Source organism: Ailuropoda melanoleuca, chromosome 16, assembly GCF_002007445.2.
Source record: "Ailuropoda melanoleuca isolate Jingjing chromosome 16, ASM200744v2, whole genome shotgun sequence".
Classification (NCBI taxonomy): domain Eukaryota; kingdom Metazoa; phylum Chordata; class Mammalia; order Carnivora; family Ursidae; genus Ailuropoda; species Ailuropoda melanoleuca.
Window position 1 is genome coordinate 84,908,360 of NC_048233.1, and position 20,843 is coordinate 84,929,202.

The 20,843-nt window shown below is 62.1% G+C and overlaps 2 protein-coding genes across 6 annotated transcripts; both read right to left on the reverse strand.

The window, feature by feature from the left end:
* Window positions 1-2,037: 2,037 nt before the first annotated feature.
* CD248 (CD248 molecule) lies at window positions 2,038-4,667 on the reverse strand. The gene has a single exon (XM_002916680.3). It carries the CDS (start codon window positions 4,616-4,618, stop codon window positions 2,315-2,317), a length of 2,304 nt encoding a protein of 767 aa, XP_002916726.2. The 5' UTR covers window positions 4,619-4,667; the 3' UTR covers window positions 2,038-2,314.
* An 8,966-nt stretch (window positions 4,668-13,633) lies between these two features.
* RIN1 (Ras and Rab interactor 1) lies at window positions 13,634-20,750 on the reverse strand. 5 transcript variants are annotated; one of them, XM_034645087.1, is made up of 10 exons: window positions 19,822-20,742; window positions 19,492-19,672; window positions 19,273-19,387; window positions 19,105-19,177; window positions 18,869-18,960; window positions 18,445-18,711; window positions 17,456-17,761; window positions 17,020-17,151; window positions 16,724-16,875; window positions 13,634-15,826 (listed from the first exon to the last, which is right to left on the reverse strand). In XM_034645087.1, the coding sequence occupies exons 1-10, from the start codon at window positions 19,905-19,907 to the stop codon at window positions 15,332-15,334; spliced, it is 1,899 nt and encodes a 632-aa protein (XP_034500978.1). In that variant the 5' UTR covers window positions 19,908-20,742; the 3' UTR covers window positions 13,634-15,331. The 5 variants fall into 5 exon arrangements, with proteins under 5 accessions (XP_034500978.1, XP_002916661.2, XP_034500975.1 ...); XM_002916615.4 differs by having other exon boundaries at window positions 17,974-18,711; window positions 19,822-20,733; XM_034645084.1 differs by lacking the exon at window positions 17,020-17,151 and having other exon boundaries at window positions 17,974-18,711; window positions 19,822-20,750.
* Between the last annotated feature and the right edge of the window lie 93 nt (window positions 20,751-20,843).

A 20,843-nucleotide genomic window follows, 5' to 3' on the forward strand; every position in this document is an offset into this window, starting at 1 on the left:
CCCGGACGGAGAAAGGGTCTTTACGGGATTCCCTGCGCTCTGAACCGAGTCCCCTGCTCCGAGAAGGGGCGGAGTTTGTGTTTCTGTTAGGCGGGGCATGCAACGCGGCCTGAGGAGAAAGTGTAAGCTCTAGGCGGAGTTTATACTTCCTGGAGGCGGGAGCTAATAACTGCCAGTCTGCGCGACCCGCCTGAGAAGGCGGGGCTTATGGCCCTGGTGGCGGGGGCATTGGTACTGCCTTGGCCGGGGCGGGGCTGATAGAGCAGAGGGGCGGGGCAATGGTTCTGCGAGGATCTCTGAGCTGGCAGGGGGCGAGGCTTGTGGCTTTGGTGGGTGGGGCTTCTGAAGAGGTCCTGAGGGGGCACTTTGACAGTCGTGGGTGGGCGTGGCTCGTAGCTAGGAGGGATCTGTCTGATAGCGCCGGCATCTGCCTGCAGGCGAGGTTCGCGCCTGGATGAGGAGGAGTCTGAGAATCGATGGGCGGAGCCTAAGACATAGTTCCGGGTCTGGGCGGAGCCCAGGCTGGGCGCAGGCGGGGGTTCTGCCCTGGGAGGCAGTCTGTTTAGGCCCGCACGCAGCTCCGCATCTGTTGCTCATTAGGGATGACAAAGAGCCGGCTCTGGGCCCCCTTCCCCACTCCCATCCCCTCCCTCCGACAGCAGTGCATTTAACTCCTTCCTGCCCAGAGGGCGCTCTGGATCCCCTGCCCAGGGTCACAGGAGGGAGCGCCAGTCTGTCCCATCCTGGCAGGCTTTGTCACCCCCGAGGCTGCGCCCACACCACCTTCTCAGACCCAGGCCTATAGGCCATCCCGTGACTCCATTCTCATTCATCGAATCTCTCCAGCGGCGTCTCCGAGGTTAAACACTTGGGCAGGATCTGGCGGGGGCGTCTGGTTTGAGTTAAGGGAACAGGAGAGCGAGGGCCGGGGGCGGTGCATAGCGTTCCCTCCACCCCCTCCCAGGCCCCCGGTTCGTCCCCAGTTCTGGCCCCTCCTCTACCGGTCCCCTGAGGCCCGGCCCAGGCCCAGGGGCCAGAGGGTGGCATAGGGCACCCGGTAGGGAAGGGGCCTCTAGGCCACCCCTCCTCTCCTGTCTGGGTGGTCGTGGTGGTTCTGCTCCGTCCTAATTAGAGGCTCCTTAGAGACTGCAACTGAAAAATTACAGAGGCGGTGGGAACCGGAACCTCCCCAGCCTAGGTCCCGCCTCTGCTGGTCCCCAGGGCAGTGAGCCCAGGATGAAGCAGTTTGCCAGGTTCCCGCAGGCAGTGATCTTTGCCCATCCCCTTCTGGATTCATGGGACACCTCTGCATTGAGCAACTTGCTCAAGCTCTGGTCTCCTGGGTTCTCTCTGTCCCAGCACCACCCACATGGAGAAGGACAAAATGTGGCCCAAGCCTTGCTCAGAAGCCTGCCAAGGGAACTGGATATGGGATATCTCTCCCAGGTTCCGTGCTCTCCCCATCCCAGTCTGCGAGGCAGTGGCTCCGGCCCCCTCTCCAGATCAGGGAGGAGGGGCACCTTCAGAGCACCTATAACCCAGCGGAGTGGCAGCACCCTTGAGTGACCCTGGGCCCCAGGTGCCAACTTCTAGGCAGGCTGTGGGGATGGGATGGCAAGTAACAGAAGACAGTTAGAAGCTCACCCACTAGACACCCTTCACTCCCCAGAATCACCAGATCCAGAGCTTAACTTTGACTCCTAAATCCCAGTTTGGCTCCAGTTGAGCAGAAGCTCTCATTCTAGAACACTCCCCCATTTCAGCCCCCCTTTCTTGGAGTTTTGGAAAAAGAAGAACAAATATGAAACCCTCTCCATGCCAAACCACCCACTCCCCTGGGCTCACTGCGTGATCTTAGGCAAGGCTCTGCCCTCTCTGGGCTCCTGTTTACCCGAGAATCTCGGAAGCATACCCTCCCTTAAGGGGTCTTACCTTATTTCCTTGGGACCCAGACAAGCAGAAGGAAGCTCCCCTCTTTTTTGCTGAGTCCTCCCAGACCCTCCCCCTCAGACATCAATGGGGGTCAGGAACTTTGGGTGAGTTTGGCACCCCGTTTATTGGAGAAGACCCCAGCACCCACCCCCTGAGGTCCTGGGGGCCTCGGCGTCTCCTCTGTCGTGAGTGCTGGGCCGGGGAGCAGAGTTCCCAAGAGTCGAGGCTGGTAGTTGACTGAGAGAGGAGCCTGGCTGGGCCCGGGGGGAGCAGGAAGCCCTCTGTCCAGCTGGGTAGCCCCCATGGGTCCCTGGTGCAGCCTGGGCCATGTGTCCAATGCACGCCCCTTCCCCCCACCCCGCAGAGGGGGGGCTGCACCCCATCACACGCTGGTTCTGCAGGTCTGTACCCCTGTGAGGCTGCCCCGGTGGGGCATTGGTTCTGTTGGGCCCTTGCTCCCAGTGTGGGTGACCCAGCGATAGCAGTCAGTAATTCGCTTGTTGGGTGCGTGGGGGCCACAGCGGGTGCAGTACACGATGCCCAGTGCGAGTAGGACCACCAAGAAGACACATGTGGGCACTAGGAGTGCCACCAGCAGCCACCGGTCATCCCTCCGGCTGTGGCCTGCCGGACTGGCCTCTCCCAGGGCTGTGGGGGCTGCTGAGGGCAGCCGTGGGGCCAACTTGGCATCACGGGCACCTTCCCTTGGGACTTGGGGGGGTTTGGAATGGGGGTGTGTAGGGCTGGTGAATGAGGTCTGGTTAGTGGGGCTCTGAGGAGGCTCTGAGGTGAGGGTAATGTGGGGGGCTGGGGTCTGGGTAGAAGAGGACCCGGGGACTTGATGGGCAGGGAGTACAGGGGATCTGGAGGTAGTGGTCAGAGGGGGCTGGACAGTCGAGGTAATGGGAAGGGGGGTGGCCTGGGCTTGGAGGGCCGGGACATCTGGGGTGACAAGGGATTGATGGGCGCCGTTAGTGGTATTCAGAGGAGTGTGGTTAGCAGGGATCTGGGGCACGTGAGCGGTGGTCTGGGTGTCAGTGACCTGGGTGTCTGGAAACACAGGGGGCAGTTCAGGATGTTTGGCTGAGATAATTGGGGGCTGGTGAGCAGAGGGCCGTGCTGGGTGAGTGGCAGAGACAATGGGGGGTTGGTAGGCAAAGGGCAGATCTGGATGGTTGGCTGAGATCATGGGGAACTGGTGGTCAGGAGGCAAAGCCGGGTGCCTGGCAGGGATCATGGGGGGCTCAAGGGCAGGGGCCTGGGGTGGGCGTGTGGCAGAGATCATAGGGGGTCGGTGGGCAGAGGGCAGTGTGGGGCGTGTGGCAGAGACCACCACGGGTCGGGTGACAGAGAGCACTGAGGAGTGGTAGGGGACCCTGGGAGCACTAAGTGGGGGTGGCCAGGTGGGGTCCAGGTAGGGCATCTGATGCTCTTCCTCCTCTGGGAAACTAGGTCTATAGGCCAGGCCAAAGTCAGGCGGCTGCGTGGCCTCCATCCATGGGATCCCAGGCACCTCCGTCCAGCTACCATCAAAGGTCTCCCAGGCCTCATGTTCATCCTCTTCGTCCTCCCGGTCATCCAGCAGCTCATCCCCTAGGTCCTGGGAAGCCCGGGCACCCATGGCCCCAGCAGGGCTGCAGCTGATGCCATCAGCCTCAAGCTCGTGGCCCTCCCTGCAGTAGCACTCGAAGCCACCGACGTAGTTGACACACATCTGCTGGCACACACCGGCGATCTGGCACTCGTCCGTGTCCACGCAGCGGTGTGGCTCATCCTCGGCTGGCCGGAAACCCAAGCGACAGTGGCAGCTGTAGCCCTGCGGCCCGCCAGGCTCACACTGTTGCTCACACGGGGCATGGGCACACGGGTCCTCGCAGCTTTGCCCGTCCGCCGCCAGCCGGAAGCCCTCGGTGCAGCGACAGGTCACATGACCGTCCACCTCCTCCACGCACTCGTGTTCACAGCCCCCGTTGTCCGGGCCACAGCCGGCAGCCAGGCACAAGGGCCCGGCCCGAGACCAGCCCACGCCACCCTCAGGCTGCTTCACGCAGAGCAGAGAGGCTTCTCTGCCAGCCTGGCAAGGCACAGCGGCCACGGAGCCGAAGGGCAGCCACTCCAACTCGGTGGAGACCAGGTGGAAGGGCGTGGTGTAGACCGCCGGGCCTGCCTGGCCCGCCTCATCTGGCAGCGCGGGACAGGAGCCCTCGAAGCCGAACTGGCACAGGTAGCCATCCACGGCCAGTGTGCACGAGCCCTCGAGCCAGCGATGCTCGCCGCTCGCCTCAAGGGCGGCGCAGCGTTGGGCCGGGCAGGGACCCCCTGTGGCCGGCTGGGCCCAGTTGGTGAAGGCCGTGTCCTGGTCTCCCGTGGTCCACGTGAAGCCACGCAGCGGGCGCTGTGGTTGGCATTGCCGGGCTTGCCGCTGCAGGCCGATCCACAGCAGCTGGCTGGCCGGGCCGGAGCCCACCAGGCTGTCCACACGCTGGGCCTCCTCGGGGGTCCGCGGCGTGGCCAGGTCGCCCCCCAACTCACGGCAGGCCCGCCAGGCCTCCAGGAACGTGCGGCGCCGCGGGAAGAGCGCGTAGCAGCTGCCGGGGCCGCAGATGGCCCGGGGCTCGGCCGCCCAGGGGGCCTGGCCCAGCGTGGGCACCGCGGCCGCCCAGGCCAGCAGCAGGCGCAGCAGCATCGCGATGCCCCCCGACTGGCCCGGGGCCGGCTCGCGGCAGCTCTTGACAGGGGGAGGGACTGGGGCCTCTGGCAGGCGGGCCGGGGGCGGGCCTGGGCCGGGCTCAGGCCTTGTAAGGAGTGGGCTGGGGCCGCTGCCAGCTCCCTGCTCCCGCTCCCCCGGGGCCCGGGGCGGCCAGAGCAGGAAGCAGTCGGGCGGGGGGCAGAGGTGGGGGCTGCTGGTGGGGGGAGACACAGCGAGCTGCCTGGGAGTCGAGAAGAGGGGGAAACGCCTGCCCAGGAGGCTGGAAGACCCTCAGAAAATTCCGGCAGTCTGGGGCTTTTGGAGGTGGGGTGAGGTCCCTTCCCAGAGACTCGCCCGAGATCCAGTCTGGACACACCAACCTCATCACACTTGTGAACTGTCTCAGGGCCCAACTGCTCGTCATACATGTGGACACACGCTCTACCTCATGCCCTTCACATCACACACGTGTGTGCGCGCTCCTGTCCCCGCACCAGAACACTCTGCTCGCACGGTCCCATCGTCCCAGATTTGTACAGGCTCTAACACGCTAAGCCCCTTGGACGCACATACTTAAGCGCGGCAACATTCTACACGTCTTCACACAAGACAGCCCTCACGTCCGTGTGCAGCCCCTGCATGGGATCCACCTTGATCACACAGGCGTCAGGCATGGGCATCATCAAACCCTCATTTATGAACTAACCTCCCGCCTCAACCTGCCCCCACCCCCAAGCTTCCTGGCTCCAGCTGGATGGGGGGGGGAAGGGGGCTGCCCTCCCTTCACCTCTGCTCAGCCTGGGGCCCTGGGAACCTGGGCTTAGAAGGGGAGGAGGCAGCCCCCAAACAGGAAATGCTTCTCTGGGCTCCTGCTGCAAAAGGGCAGGGTGCATGGGGGAGGGGGACCAGGCAGGGGTTAGGCTGCACTCAGGGTGAGCAGGGCTGTCTGGGAGGGGACGGACTGGGGAGAGGCCATGTATGGGCATGAAGCTCGCAATGACACATACATGTGTATGTGACACAGACGTCACATGTGTGGAGGCTTCCCTGCCCCCAGACGCTGCTGTGTGGGCCTGGCCAGGGTCCTCTGCCCGCCCCTCTTGGAGGCCTCTGGAGGCATGTGCACTGAGCCCATCATCCAGGATGGTCTCTGGGGAGTTGGCTGTCAGATTAACCCGTGAACACCCATTGCACTCTCAGCAGAAGTTTGAGCCAGGGGGGTGGGGACGTGGAGGAGGGATTCTGCCCCTCAGTGCTCTGCTACTGATGTGCTGTGTGACTGCTGGGAAGTCACTGACCCTCTCTGGGTCTCCGTTTTTCTTATCTACAAAATGGGGTAATGTGTCAGGGCCTTTCTGCTCAGCAGGGCTATTGTATCATAGCTCTCGCTGTTTGTAAATGTGCTTTGTCAGCTGCAAAGCATGAGGGAAATGTTCCTTAGTCTTCCGAGCAAAACTTCTGGGTCGGGGGTGGGGACCAGAGCAGCTTTGCTAATCACCTTACAGAGCCAGGGCTGGCCCTGCAGCCCCGGCCAGTCCCCCCCAAGAACCAGGGCTTTTGAAGCGCTTGCTGTATGCCCGGAAGGTCGTTCTTTTAAGGTCTACATCTGTGAAATGTATAGAATTATCCCCCTTCTCATGAGAGGAAAGTCAATATGGGGCAGTGCATCCTTCCCTTGGCTCAGGCCCAAAGCCTTGAGATCATCCTTGACTCCTCTTTCTCCCACACCCCACATCCAATCTCTCAGCAAATCCTGCTGACTTCACCTTCGGGACAGATCCACAATCTGCTTCTCGCCATTTTCTTTGCCACCCACCTGTGGTCCGTGCCACTGTCCCCTTCCATCTAGATTCTTACGACAGCCTCTCCTCTGATCTCTGTCTTGCCTTCTCCATCCTGCCAGAGGGATTCCTTTCAAACCCAAGACAAATCTGGTTACTCCCCTGCTCAGAATTGTCTGGGCCCCCATCTCGCTCAGAAGACAGGCCAACATCTTGGCCATGGCCTCCAGGCTGATGCAGTCTGCCCTTCAACTTATTACCCCACTCCCACTCCCACTCACTCCTCTGCTCCAACTACTCTGGCCTCCTGGCTGTATGTGAAACTCACCAGGTCCACGTCTGCCTCTTGTAGGGACTGTGCTGTGCATTGTAAGATGCTTAGCGGTATCCCTGGCTTCTACCTAGAGGCCAGTAATATCCCTCCAGTTGGGACAATCAAAATTATCTCCAGACATTGCTGAATGTTATGTCCCCAGTGGAGACCGTGTAAGATCCGTGAGGGCAGCGTCAGTGTCTTGCTCCCTACTGTATCCCCAGAGCCTAGAAAGTTCCTGGCCCATTGGCGCTGCTCAGTAGGATTTGTCAAATTAATGAATCAGAGACTCAGGTAAAAGAAGAACCCGGCCCAGGGCCGTGCTGGGGGATCCAGGATGCTGTCTGGAGCCAAAGCCCACCGCTCCCCACACGTGCCCCGCCTTCCCCAGAAGTCAGACCATTTCAGAACTGGGAGATCCCTGGAAATCAGCAAACCTAGGGGACACTGAGGCCCAGGGAGTCTTAGAGCTAGTTTGTGGCAGGGCTGGGACTAGAACCAAGGCTGCCTGACTCTCGTTCCAGTTCTCTTTTTGCTGCGGTGCCCTGAGGAGCCATCAAGCACGGTCTGAGAGCTGGGCATGGCATGAGGAAGTGAGGAAGGGGGAAGGCACAACGGCCAGAAGGCACAGCCTAGACAAAGTGCTGGGGTGGGGGAGCTCAAGATGCCTTTAGAGAATACAAAGGTCTCCACTGGCAGGAGGGACATCTAGAGAGACTGTAAGTAGTGAAGAGGGAATGTCAGAAAGGGGGTAGAAGCCTGGCCAGGAAGGCAGTAAGCTACCCCTCAAAGACTGGCCTCCACTGCGGGGGCCATGCGGAAGAGGTATGATGGGAGTTCCCTGTGGCTGGTGTGTGGTGGGTGGAGGGGGACTGGAGGTTGTTGCAATAGTCTGGGAGAGGGGAGGGAGCTGGCTGGAGAGCCGGGCAGCAGGGCGGGCCGGGCTGGGGGAGGCAGCCTCTGGAGGCTCCTTAGGGGCTGGCCAGAGCCTGATCCAAGGGTGTGGTGGGCCCAGTCATGATTCGGGCAATGGCCCGTGCTGGGGCGTCTGAGGGGAGGCTGCGAGCCGTCTGGCGAGTAGGCAGGTCAGATCAGAGGTCAGGACTCCAGCCTCAGTTGGGGCGAGGGGTTGGGGGGCAGGCAAGAGAAGCAGGAGGAAGAGGGTCAAAGGCCAGATTCCAGATGGTCAGGCTGGGCTGACTTGCAAGTAAAGGGACTGCTGAGCCAGGAGGGGGCGGGGGTAGAGATGAGTGGGGCACCTCTGACCCCAACAAAGCTAAGGGTTTTGTGGGTGGAGAATGAGGCTTGGAGCCGCACCTGGGTGCCTAGCATTCCCCTGCTCCCATCCAGGTTGGGAGAGGTGGAGTTGAGGTGACCTAGCAACTTCCAACCCTAGTCAGGACCAGGGTGCAGTGGGCACAGCACCAGGGATCTGGGGGCGAGGGGACAGAGAGGGGCTGGTTGCGGTCTTCCTCTTTCTGTCAGTCGCATTCAGCCTGACTCATCTTGCTCCCCGCCTAGCACAGAGAAGATGCTCATGGATGCAGTAAAAGCTTGGATGATGGGTGGGCGGATAGATAGATGGGTGCCTGCACCGGTGAATGCATGAGTGTGTACGTGGGTGGAAGGGCGGTGTGGTCAGAGAATGTGTGGATGTGTGCGTCGGTGGACAGGCGGATAATGGCTGGATGTAGAAGGAGCAAGTGGATGGATGGATGGATGGCTAAGCATGTGGGTGTGCGAGTGAGAGAAGATGCTGAGAGGCATGGCTGGCTACAGGGATTCAGGCAGAAGTGCTAATTTGTACTGATCCACACCGCGACGGACGGCGGGCTCAAAATGCCACTTGGGATCTGTAGGTCCAGGAGGGCAGGACCGCGCGGGCAACCATGGGCAGGGATCACGTGTGATGCTTCCTTGTTACCACAATCCCCGGCTTCTCTGAGGCCACCGTGTCTTCCTCGCAGGGATGGAGGTGGCTCTAGACCCCGAGCTCTGCTCACAGAGTGGGTTCGGAGGCTGGAGTCCTCTGCCCTGATTGTGGCCCTTATGGCGAGAGCTCACCTTAAGACGGGCTTGAAAACGGAAGCCCACTTCCCCAGAAGGAGCCTTGTCTTCCAGCTACCAGGACAAGCCAGGCAGTGGTTTTGGATGCGATGTGTGGGCCCGTGGGGGTGGGGGTGCAGGCGGCCTGCAGAGGGGTTGGCCTGAAGAGAGCCCAGTGGAACGGCCAGGATGGGGGGGTGAGTATGATTGAGGGGCGCCCCCTGGGCAGGCGTCCTAGAGCCTTGGCACGGGCCCGCTGCTGAGCCAGCACATTGCTTTGTGTACAAATCACCTCCTTTCCTCCTTTTCCTTTTGTCCCCATCCCCCCACCTCCCTCCATTTCTAAATTCTTCCCAAACCACCCCAGCCTTCAGGCTGTCAGGAGGAAGGGCCAACTGGTGGGCAGGAGCCGCCTGGTCGTGGGTGGGAGCCGCAGGAGGGGAGGTGGGAGAGGTCCCAGGGCAGAAGGGGGAAGGGAGGGCAGCAATTTTGGCCTCCTGCCCCTCCCCATCCCCACGTGCTGGTGCCGCACCCTGTGTGCTTCTGGATGGGAGAGACCACGGGAAGGGGGGTGGCACTGGGGACTGGACGGGATGGGAGGGAGAGGCTTGGGAAAGGTGGGGCCCAGGAAGAAGGGGTGTGTCCAGGTCTAGTCCCTGGGGGGTAAGGGATTCTGACAGCTGGAGGGGGTGGGGAGGGTGGCATCCACCATAGAGAGAGACAGTGCGCTGGTGGGTGTACCTGGGTGTCTGTACACGACCGTGGGCACGTGAGCGTGTGTGCTTGCGCGGGGCTTGCATTGCTGAGGGTGCACGCAGCTGGGTGATGTGTGTGTGTCCCCACCGGCCCACACCTGTGCCCACAGCTGTGAAGAGAGAAACACATGGCTCCCCTGGATCTCCCAACCTGGGCACAGCTGGGGCCCCAGTCCCTCTCCTGGCAGATGCCTGACCTGAACATCTGGCCACATCTGCCTACGAGGATGGGAGTCCTGGAGCCCACTGCAGAGCTAGAACGGCCCAGCCCAGCTGCCCTGCTTAGTGTCCTCCCAGCTCAGAGAGGGACAAGGCTTTGCCCCAGGTCACGGGGTGGAGGCAGAGCAGGGACTACCTGATCCTGGGGATCCCAGGAGGAATGGCCACTCCCCTGGCCTTTGCTGTTCCTGTCCTTCCTCTGCTGCTCTTGGGCTGTGAGGGTGAGGCCTCTGTGGTCCCTGAGGCATCTGGCAGAAGCCTGCTACTGAGGGTGACCAACCTGTCCCAGCTTGCTGAGGACTCTCCTGGTCGCAGCCCTGCAAATCCTGTCTGCTGGGAATCCTGTTAGCCCCCAGGCAAACGGAGATGGTTGGTCACTCTGTCACCAGGGATGTTTCTTTTTCCACCGTGTCCTTCCCACTGCTACCCCAGTGTCAGCCTCCCCGTCTCCACCCACACCCTGGAACTTTCCCTTCTTTTCTCGTCCCCTCACTGTCTCACTGTCCCTTGCGCTGTATCTCGTCCTCTCTCTTCCCCCTCTGCAGTCCCATGTCTCCAGGGCTCCTGTCACTCTCTGGGGTCTCTCTGTCTCCTCTCCTTCCCCAGGATTGTCACCTTGTTGGTTTTTTGGGTCTGTCTTTCTGTTCTCTGGCCACTTCCGTATCTTCCCTCTCCGCCTCTGGTGTCTGCCCCGTCTTCCGTCTTCCCATTCCTGTTCCAGTGACTCTGGCTCGCCAAGCACCCCCAGGGCTGGCTGGGGTGGGAGCCAGGTCTGGGGGCTGTGACCAGGCCGGGAAGGGGAACCCAAGCAGACATGATATTTATGTTAGGACTTCAAAGTGGCGCAGAGCCTGAGGCAGGCTTGGTGGGAGCCGGTGGGGGTAGGAGAGGGGAGGGGGGTGGTGAGCAAAAGCCCAATTAAGGTCAACTCAGGCCCCTCCCTGGTGAGGGTCTCCTTGGTGACACTTATCTCCCCCCTGGGACACTGAGACCCAGAGTGGGGACAGAACGGGCTATTTTGGTGCAGAGTTCCAAGAAAGGCACTTCCTGCAGCCCCCGTCCTGCCTCCAGCCCCATCCTTTCTTCCTGTCACCCCACTGGAGCATCTGGGTCCTCTGAGCATCAGCCTGGCCAGGGAGGCAGGGGGCTCAGGAGGTGGCAGGAGCAGAGGGCTCCATCTCAGCAGGAAAACATCCCTGGCGCTGGGACAGCCGTGTGTTCTCGGCTCTCTGGCAGAGGCCTTGCCTGGCAGGGCAGCGAGGGTCTGTAACCCTGTCAGCCCCAACTGGCCGGCCGGGTCCAGCCCTTCAGAGCCTCTGTGGTCCACTCCGGCTGCCGGCCTGAGGGTCCAAGGGGTCAAGATGGCCGTGAAGGTCACCCCACCCCTGCCCCCCACCCTTGGCCTAACCCCTGCTAAAGACACTCAGCTGTTGGGGCTGGGAAGGCGTGGGGTCAGGGGCCCAGGCCCCGGGTGGGGAGGGCGGGAGGGGCCGATTGTCTCATCCTGTGGGCTCAGCTCCGTGTCCTAAGCTCCTCCCAGGGGCCAGACCCAGCAGACACCCCTCAGGCTGGGCCACCCTTCAGGAAGCCCCCTCCCAGACTGGAAGCTTGCTCTGGACCCAGATCCTTTCTAGTCTGAAGCCTGCCCAGGCCCCCAAAGCCCCAGCCCCTGGGTCATTCCCCCCCCACCAACAGATCCTCCCCAGGCGCTTCCCGTGAATCACTCAGGCTGGAATCTGATGAGCTCAGGCCTCCCCGCCCAGTACCGCAGGCCTCGGCCTTCTTCCTGGCCAGTGGGGTGGCCACACCCCCCACGGGGGTCTTCTCAGCAATGTCCAGCCCCCACTAGGGTCCACCATGGACTGGAACGGCTGAGTGTAGCAGGGATAGGCTGGGGCTGGAGTGAGATTAGTTGGGATCAGGGCTTGGGCCTCTTCTGCATGAGCAGAAGTATGAAAGTGTGCATGTGCACGCACGTGCGTGTGTGTGCCTGTGTGTGTGTGTACGCTTCCTATGCCTGTGCAGCGTGAGAAGCAAGCCCACGTGCCATGCCTGAGTGGGGGACTTGGCTGTAGCGGTGGTGGTGGCAGTGCTACCCGGGTAGGTGTCTGTCGTTGAATCCCTGTGTAGCACTCACCATGTCTCTGTGTCAGCCTGTCCCCATGGATGTATGTCACCCAGTCACATTCTGAACCCAGAGGCTGGGAGGGTGTTGAGGGAATGTCTCTACGCTTGCAGATCTAGGGAGGTCTGTCAGGGTGTGGCTCAGAGGAGTGGCCCGTGTTTGTGTGACTGTGTCCCATCCCGCAGGGCACGAGTGGCTAACAGTCTCCAAGTGTTCCCAACACTCTGAGTGTTCCTGTTAAGGCTGGGGGTGGCCAGGCGTTCCGTAAATGACCGTGGGCTGCAGGGTGTCACAAATTCTGTGTGCAAACATGAGTCGGGATGTTACTGTGTGTTAAACTGTGGCGGTGAACATGGGTCACAAGACCATGGCAGGGTGTTAAATGCTCTGCGTTGAAAGTGAGTGAGGGTGGTGGTGTGGGTTTCAACGACTGCCTTTCTTCCCACCCCTCCCAGGGCCCCCCTGGGGCCACTCCACAGGCCCTGGCTCCTGGCTCCTCTTCCCAACCTCTGTTGGCAGGACTCCCGTTTGCAGGACGGGCCCAGGGCCGCACTGCGGGGATGCTTCCTCACCCTGGCACCAGGCCGGGTGCAGGCCCTCCCGAGTGCCCAAGTGCCGGGCGTCCCTGGGTGGCCTCCCGCAAGAAGGGGGCCGGGCCTGTGCCTGGGAACGGGCATGCTCGCCCCCTGGTGGCAGCGATGGAGAATGCGTCGCCCCCGCCCCGGGAACTCGGAGAAACTGTTTAGGCTGCGTCTTCCCGAATCAATCATTCCACCTCCATCTACTAAGTGCCAGTTCCGGGCCAGGCATTGTTCTAGGCCCCTGAGATTTAGAGGCGAACAAGGCTGCCTTGGCTCTGGCCTAGTGGGGAAGACAGACCATAAACTCACACAGGGGGCTGTGGCGATTCTAGGGGTGATAAGAGCAACATTTCCAAGCAAGGAAAGGACTAGTCTGCGGCTTGCGAGCCAAACGCCGGCCTCCCAGCCCAGCTCTGCAGCAGTGCGCGCTGGGCAAGATGCGGCACCTCCGGCGTGCGTGACTTTCTCTTCCAGAAAGCCAAAGGTGGGAGGCAGCGTGAGGGAGGGGCAGTACTGAATCTGCCTGCGCGCCGGGCGTGCTGTTCTCGCTGGATCTCACTGGGTTCCCTCTGGCAGGGGCTGGGGCTGTTGGGGCTTGGCCGGTTCCGGTGCAGTCGATTACTGCAGAAAGGTTGAGTAAATGAGCGCTTCTGTCTGGAGGATGGCAGAACTCCAAGCTTCACAGACCCCGGCGTCTGGCTCTTTGCCCTGTACTAAACCACTTTCCCTGAGCAAGCCTGTTTCCTCACCTGTAACATGGGGATGAGATCCGTCTAAGACGGGCCTACCATTGTCTGCGCTGCTCGGAGTCCCCGCCCCGGATGGTGACCCTTGACCATGCTGAGTTACCTGGCCTCGGCCCCTGACTAAGCAGAATGTCTTGAGAAGAAAAACCAAAAGGCTCAGAAGCAGGCAGGGGCTGGCAGTGCTCTGAGGAGCCACTGTTAGCGGGTGCTAAATTCCCACACAGTAGGGGGTGAAGGGGGGCTTGCAGAGGCCCCCAAGAAAGGGGTTCAGAAGCCTCCCCCAGTCCGTTTCCGTGAGACCAGCTCCACATCTGGGGTTCTCTGAGCACCCCTGGCAACTGGTCTAGGTTTTTCTCTGGAACTGAACTTGAGACATCCTGCGCTTAGTTCCCAGAACCCAGGCCCCCTTAACCTCCCAGCTTCCCACCTCACTGCCCTTCCCTCTTATTTATCAAACTCCAATCAGGGGGACAACATTTATTGAGTGCCTATGCAGTGCCCAGCTCTGGGCAAGGCACTGGGAGGTGGGGGTGGGACAGAGAGGGGGGGACATACAAGAGGGGAGAATCCCTACCAGCAAGAAGCTTGGAGTGGGGGGTGGAAGTGGGGAGGAAAGAGCTGCTGGTGGCCCTTGTGAAACATTTGGGAGCCCAGCACCCAAATTTGGTCGTATCTGTCTCTGGACTGTCTGAAACCCCAAAGCCCAGGATTTCTACCTTCCTGTTGTCATGTCTGTCTGACATGTGGGCTGATGTCCTTTTGTGCTCAGCACCTGAGGGAGTGCCCCAGAGACTGGCTGGGGTTCTCCTTCCACCAGGGGACAGTTCCTTTCCAGGGAGTGACCCCCCTGGAGTTTGCCTCACCCAGGTCCCCGACTCCAAGTTTGCTGAGGGCTGGCAGCACTTGGCCCTGCCCGCACTGACCCCAGGTTGCCCTGTGGCAGCAAGAGTACAGGGCCTCTGACCACCTAACGGGGCTGCAGCCCTGGAGACACCCTCGCCCCTCGGAATTACCCACTGGCCATTTCCTGGGCCACACGCACCCCCTTGTGGTCACTCCTGGCATTTTCTTTGCTCCCATTTGCTCCCTGCTCTGGGCCCCACCTTGGGGCTGTAGGGCCTTGAGGGTTAATTTGTTGGTGGCTTAGTTGGAGCCTGACACCCTGGTTTGGGTGGGGAAACTGTAATGGCAAGCCGTCCGATCGATATCTTAGGAGTCACATATCTTAGGAGTCACTTTCCCAAACCTCAGTGTGTAATGAGCCATGCTCGCCTCCCGAGAAGCTCTTGCAAGGTCCAGAAGAGTTAAGTGTAGAGGAAATGGTTTCCAAGCACCCCCTCCATTTCAGAAGCCCATCTCCCCTGTCCAAGTCCCCTGGGATGCCAGAGTGCCTGGCAGGACCTCCCATCTTGAAGAAAGCCTGGGGCCTGGGTGTTCCCTGGGCTGGACCTGATCTCTAGGATCTCCCTCAGGCTGAGACACGAGAGCCTTCTGTGAATGCACACAACAGACCCTCGGGGGGCGTGCTGCTAACATCCCACCTCCAGCCCTCTTCTTCCCTCTAGCCTGAGCTCTGCTTTGCAGCAAAACCATCCCTTTGGCCCCTGGAGGGCTTGTGGGAGAAGGCAGGGCGGCAACAGCCCGTCTTTTTCCAGGACACTGGAGTCTGGAGCTGCCAGTCCTCCATCTGGCCTAGGGCTGGCCTGGGCTCTGAGCCCTTGTTGGCTCCCTGAGTCCTCCTGACACCCAGGAGCAGGTGAAGCCTTTCAGGGCTTTGAAGCCCCCAGCCAGGAGGGGCTGCTGGCACGGTGCCTCTGGCCGGCTGCCAGAGACTGGGCACCCGCTGGGTTTGTCCCCTGCTGGGCACACTCAGCACTGAAGCCTGGCTGGCCTCCAGCTGGGAGGGAAGGGCGAGAGGCAAAGGGCCTGAGCCCTCGGTCTGGGGTCCCTCAAACCCCCTCCATTGATTCCAGTGTTCCAGACGCAGCCAGGCCAGGCACCACCCCAGAAGGTGCGATCACGGAATAAGTATCAGACCGGGGCAGCAGCAGACATAGGAGTGGCCTGGAGTGGGGAAGCCGGCGAGGCGTGGGGCTGATGGCTCTGAGTTTTCTGTCCCACATGACCCGTCTGACTACTTCCGGCTACTCCTCTGCTGCCTGGCTTCCCTCAGCCTCTGGCCCCCCTGGCTGAGCGGGGTCCCCCCTTGCGAGGCCCATCCCCTCCTTGGCCCTTTCAGCCATGGTCTCAGACTCTCCCCTCCTGTCCCCAGGACCGGCTTTGACCTCAATGTCCCCAACTCCCCAGCCCCCTTTCTCCTCCTCCCTGCCCCCTGCCTCTGGCTCTCCGCTGCCAAAATCCGGGGTAGCCCCCGGTGAGGCCCTCTGGGTCTCAGGCCTTTCGGCCCTGCGATAGACAAGGTAGCCGGTCGTGGGGAGCCTGTGGGCCAGGGCTCCAGGGGATAGGCGGTGGTAGCCCTGCTCCTTGTACAGGAAGAGGCCAAATGTATCGGGCTGGGTCACTCGGAACTTGGTGGCACAGAGCTGGTTCAGGGTGGCAATCGAGGCCCCTGGGGGCACAGCCAGGGTCTTGGAGGTGCAGCCACTGCTCGGGTCCTGGTAGGCTACTCGGAGGAGGTGCTGTGCAGGAAGACAAGCGAAATAAGAGTTCAGTCCTGTCTGGTCTATCTCTGGCTGCGAAGCTTGAGGTCCCAGGATAGGCTTTGCAGGGACAGGGTGCAGTGGTATAAATCCAGGGGTAGAGCCAAGAGATGAAAGCTTCTTGGACAAGCGGAGCTGCAAGCGGGGCTCTGAGGAAAGGACAGATCTGCCTTGGCTAGTGGGTCACAGAGGCAGGCCGGCGGGAAGGATGGCCCCAGCAGCTCTCCCGAGCCTCCCCCTTGCCCTAAGCGCTTGTCCTGCATTCACTCATTTCATCGACACATCCACCCCAGGAGGCAAGTCCTGTTGTCTCATTTTATAGATGCGGAAATCGAGGCACAAAGAGGTTACATAACTTGCCCAAGCTCCTCAAACAGAAAGTAGCAGAGCCAGGACTTGAAGCCGGCATCTGGCTGCAGGGTCTGAACTCTTAACCAAGGCTAGGAAGGGTCCCTTGACTGAATGGAGAGGAAGGGTGAGGGGAACATGGGCTGGGAGCCTCACTCCGGGGGAGGGCAGAGCCCCATTTGGGGGCCAGAAATCAGGATTTGGGGCTTGAGCTTGCCATCCGTGTCCCTTTCCCCCTCCATGTCATGTCTCCGTTTCCTCATCTGTAAAATGGGATAATTATGGTCCTAATTCCGAGTTTCTATGAAGCTGCAGGGCTGAGCCCCTAGAGCGCGTGGAATGCACCCTCTCGAGAAAAGCTAGGTTTGGACGTCCACACAGGGCGCTGCTTCTATGACAGGATGATGTAGGACTCGCCTCTCCCCTGCTGGGTCTCACTAGGAAAAGAAGGGGACTGTGCAGGATGATGCCAGAACCCCGCCACCCCCACTGCGCCCCGGTGCCCCCCTAGAGTGGAGGCCCCGTTACCTGGAAGCTGTGCGTGGCGGGCAGGCGGCGCTGCTCCCAGAGGCTGAGGGAGCGCTGCAGCTCCTGGGACGGGCTCAGGGGGAGCGTGTGGGCCTGGTCCAGGCCACTGAGCAGGGCCAGGCTGGCCGAGAGGCTGGTCAGGTAGTAACCACCTGGGACACAAGGGGGAGAATGCAGCTCAGGGCTGGGGGTAGGTGACACTCTGCCACCCCCCCAACCACCACTTACTGGGGGCCGTGCAGCCCCTAAGCACCCCAATCCCACACAGGAAGTGGCCCGTGGAGGAGCTCCCTCACCCTCTCCGGTGAGCAGGGTGGGCTCCAGCAGCTCTGACATGTACTCGGCCTCCAGCAGCAGCTCGGGAAGGTCGCACTGGGCCAGGACCAGGCTTAGCAGCGGGAGGAACTCATCGGCCCCCGCACCCTCCCCTGTGGGGTGGTAAAGGAGGAACCCTTAGACTCCTCTGGGGCCCCAGGGTCGGTGTCCACTCCCTGTCTCAGACAGTGACCCTCCCTCCCACCTGCTGCGCCTCGGGTGATGTGATCTCTATGGCAACCACAGACAGGGGCCAGGGAGGGGATGCTCTCTTCTCTGGGCCTCAGTTGCACCATCTGCGAGATGGGAGTGTTGGACCCATTCCCCGCCCCCCCTTGCTGTGCCATTCTGGAATCTCTAGGGGGCCTGCCTCTGACCTGGCAGGGGGCCGGTGGGGAGTGGAAGGAGGGGGCATACCCGCGTGGGTCCTCAGGGCCGTGTAGAGCAGCTTGCAAGCCTGCAGGAGCCGCTTGACCTGGGCGCTGGGAGAGTAAGCCCGGAGCAGCTGTAGCAGCTTCTGGCGCACCTGTTCCATCTCCACCGGGGAGGGCAGGCTCACATGGGACCCGAAGGCTCCAGGGCCCTGGGCCCGGGCCAGGCGGAGGCCTTCAGCCAGGCGGCCCAGGGAGCCATTGGCGGAAAGCCGGCGCCGCAGGCGGGCTGCCAGGATGGGCCGGAGAGGCTTGAGCACGGAGCGATGCAGCGACTTCTCCAAGACATGCTCTGCGGACGAGAGGCGGGCAGGGTCAGGGGAACCAGGGCACGAGCGGGGGCCAGAGTCCCCGGGACGGGGATGTAGTCAGGGAGGGAGAGAGACGAAGAGGAGGAGGAATCTCACAGGAGAAGAGCGGGAGAGAGGCGGGGAAAGGGAAGAGCTGGAATTACGGAGAGGGAGAGCCTAGCTGAGCCTGTAGAGCCCGGGCCTGGGGTCTCACCCAGTCTCTGGGGCGGCAGCAGCTTCTCAGGGCTCAGCTCTGTGCTCAGCATGGCCCGCGCCCGGCTCAGTGCCTCTCGGACACCCTGCAGCTCCCGGGGCTCAGGGCCAGCCCGCACCTGGGTCAGTAGGTCCTGCACCAGCTGGCCCACAGCCGTGTGTCGGTCCTGCATCAGCGCCATGGCTGCCCGGCCCACCAGCCGCTCGGGCGCCAGCAGGGAGCAGAAGGCAGCGCTCATGGACCGAAGCAGGGGCCGCCGGCGGCCCAGGTTGGGGGAGGTCGCTGGGCTTCCCCGGGGCCCCAGCGCCCCCTCCTCTTCGGAGCTGCTGGGGGAGCCGCAGTCTACCTCCTGGAGGGAGGGCAGGGGTGGGAGGCCTGGCCTGGCGCCCCCAGGCACACGGTACCCCACTGAGCTCTCCCTTCGCAGAAGCTGGCGAGGGGGTAAGCTTTCTGTCTGGTTGGGGGCTGCACCTGGCAGCACGGGGACCGGGGGAGGTGGCACGGCAGGTGGTGACAGAGGGCTGGAGGTCTCCGTGGACACACGCACTTTGAAGCTCCTCTTGAATTTCTCCCGCTTGGTGGGGCCCAGGTCCCCTGGGAACAGGGGATTGAAGAAGCACAGGGCAGCTCCTGTGCCCTGGTCCAGCTCTTGTGGGGAGCGGGGCTTCAGCCGGGGCAGCAGCTGGCCTTCAGAAAGGCCCGGCTGAGCCTTGGTGTTGAGGGAGGAGCTCCAGAACTCTAGGGAAGAAAACACCAGTTGGGGCCTCAGGGAGGTTTGGGGAGGGTGCCCAAATGAGGGAAAGGCACAGGCTCAGGCCATGTGCCCGCGTGCCTTCCCTTTCCTTCTTGGCCTCAGCTTGTCCATCTGTGCAATGGGCAGCAGAAGAGCCCTTACCAATGCCCAGATGGGAGATGGCTTCCAGTTCCTTGTGGGTGGCTGCCTGGCAGATGGCTCTGGGGAGCTGGAGTGGGAGGAGAAGGATGTCCCTGAGGCCAGAGAGGGAAACAGAAAGCCAGCGGTGAGGGATGCTCAGGGCTCTGGGGGCTGATAGGACCTGCAGGGCTTGGGAGGACAGACCGTCCCAGGGAGCTGGGACCAATGGACACCAGGCACCCTGCGGCCAGGCTCACCGGGTATGGCAGTAGGCGCAGATGAGCTGGACCAGGTCTGGGAACATGAGCTCTGAGCCCTCCAAGGAGACACCTGAGAGATGGGAAGTGCGGTTGTTCTCTGGGGAACACCCCTGTGCCCTGCCCTGACTGCTTCCAGCCCCTTCCCCCCAGGCCGGTGCCGCTCACCCCCAGGGCTCTCCTGGACGTAGTGGCTAGAGACAAAGGAGGGGCCGCCGGCCTCGGGCAGCCGCACGCACAGGGCCTGGCACCCGCGGGTGTTAGACTTCCGCACCAGGAACGTCTGCAAGGGACAGGGGTCGGAGGCTGGGCACCTCCGTGTCCGGCCTCCCTCCCTGCCCCCGCCGCCCTCCGCTGGCCAGTCCCGGGGTCAGGAGCAGGACTCACCCCCGGGGGCTCAGTCCTTAGCACGTGCAGCGCGGCGGCAGCGTTGGCCCGCAGCTGCAGCCACACAGGCCTCGTGAGCAGCAGGCGCTCCCGCAGGCTCACACTGCGCCCAGGCCGCTGGGGCCCGCCCGCCTGCTGCTCGCTGGCCCCGGGCACGTCGTACGGCGGGTCCACAGCGGGCCTACGGGTGGGCAGCCGACTTGAGCAGGGGATCGGGGCGTGGGACCCCTCCTCCACCCTTTCCCCCTCCTCTGCCCTGGGACAGACCCTGCTCTGGCCTGGGACGGACCCCTCCCGGCCCCACCAGGCTGCCCTTCCAACTTCACTAACTTTTCTCTCTCCGGGCGCCCAGGTGCGAAGTTGGACAGGCTGGGGGCTCCGAGAGGTCCAGCTCCTGGCTCCCCAGGGGTTTCCATGGCTGGGAGCTCCTCTGGTGTCTCCCGGTTTCTCCCAGGACTCAGGAAGAGAATCCAGCCCCCAAGGCAAGAGCGCTCACATTCCCGGCGGTGAGTAACACTTCCTGAGGGCGGTTCGCCCTGTCACGCCCCGCCAGTTAACTCTTGTGTGTCCACTCAGCCTGGGCCGTGCCCGCTTCCTCTCTGTTCTGGGCCCAGCCTCAGGGGGCAGAGATCCCGTCTGCGCAAGTGCCACTCCGAGAGCCCCAGCTTTGGGGCCGCCACCTCCACACAGCGCATCCCGAGGCCTTCCCGGCCGCCTCAAACCACACGAGCAGGCGGGAAGGGGTTAAGCAGGGCCCATCTGGGTCTCCACCGGCCCAAGGTTGGCCCTCGGGGCACCTTCAAGTCTGCGGTCAATTGCTCCTCTGTGCGTGGCCCCGGGTGGGGGAGGGGGGTCAACCCGGTGGGAGAGCACCCCCTACTGGTCACAGATGACTCATTCCTGAGCCTAACTAGGGTTTTGGAATTTCAGGTTGCCATGGGGAAAGGATGCTGTGTCTCCATGGAAACTAGCCCCTTTGCTTAACTGAGGTTCTGGGGGTGGTTCTAACAGTCGGTGCTAAACAGGGGGTTGTTCGGTTGTGAGGTCGTCAGCACACGGCGCTGCTGCCAGCTGCCTCCCACGCACGCAGGCCCTGCCAGCCTGCTTTACCGATCCGCCAAGTGACTGGGGCAGGTGCAGACATGACCCGGTCTCCAAGCACAGAGCGCACAGCTCCCTTCCCCACCCTGGACACATGGTCTGCCTGAGCCACATGTTGCTTCACACTTGGCTCATGAGCCCTTGGTCAGCCAGGGCTCACTCCCCCACCTCTGGGAGGTGTGGTGGGCGAATCCCCCCCCTTCCCCTCCCTATACCCCAACTCAGAGGTAAGCTGGCTCCTGCCAGGTAGT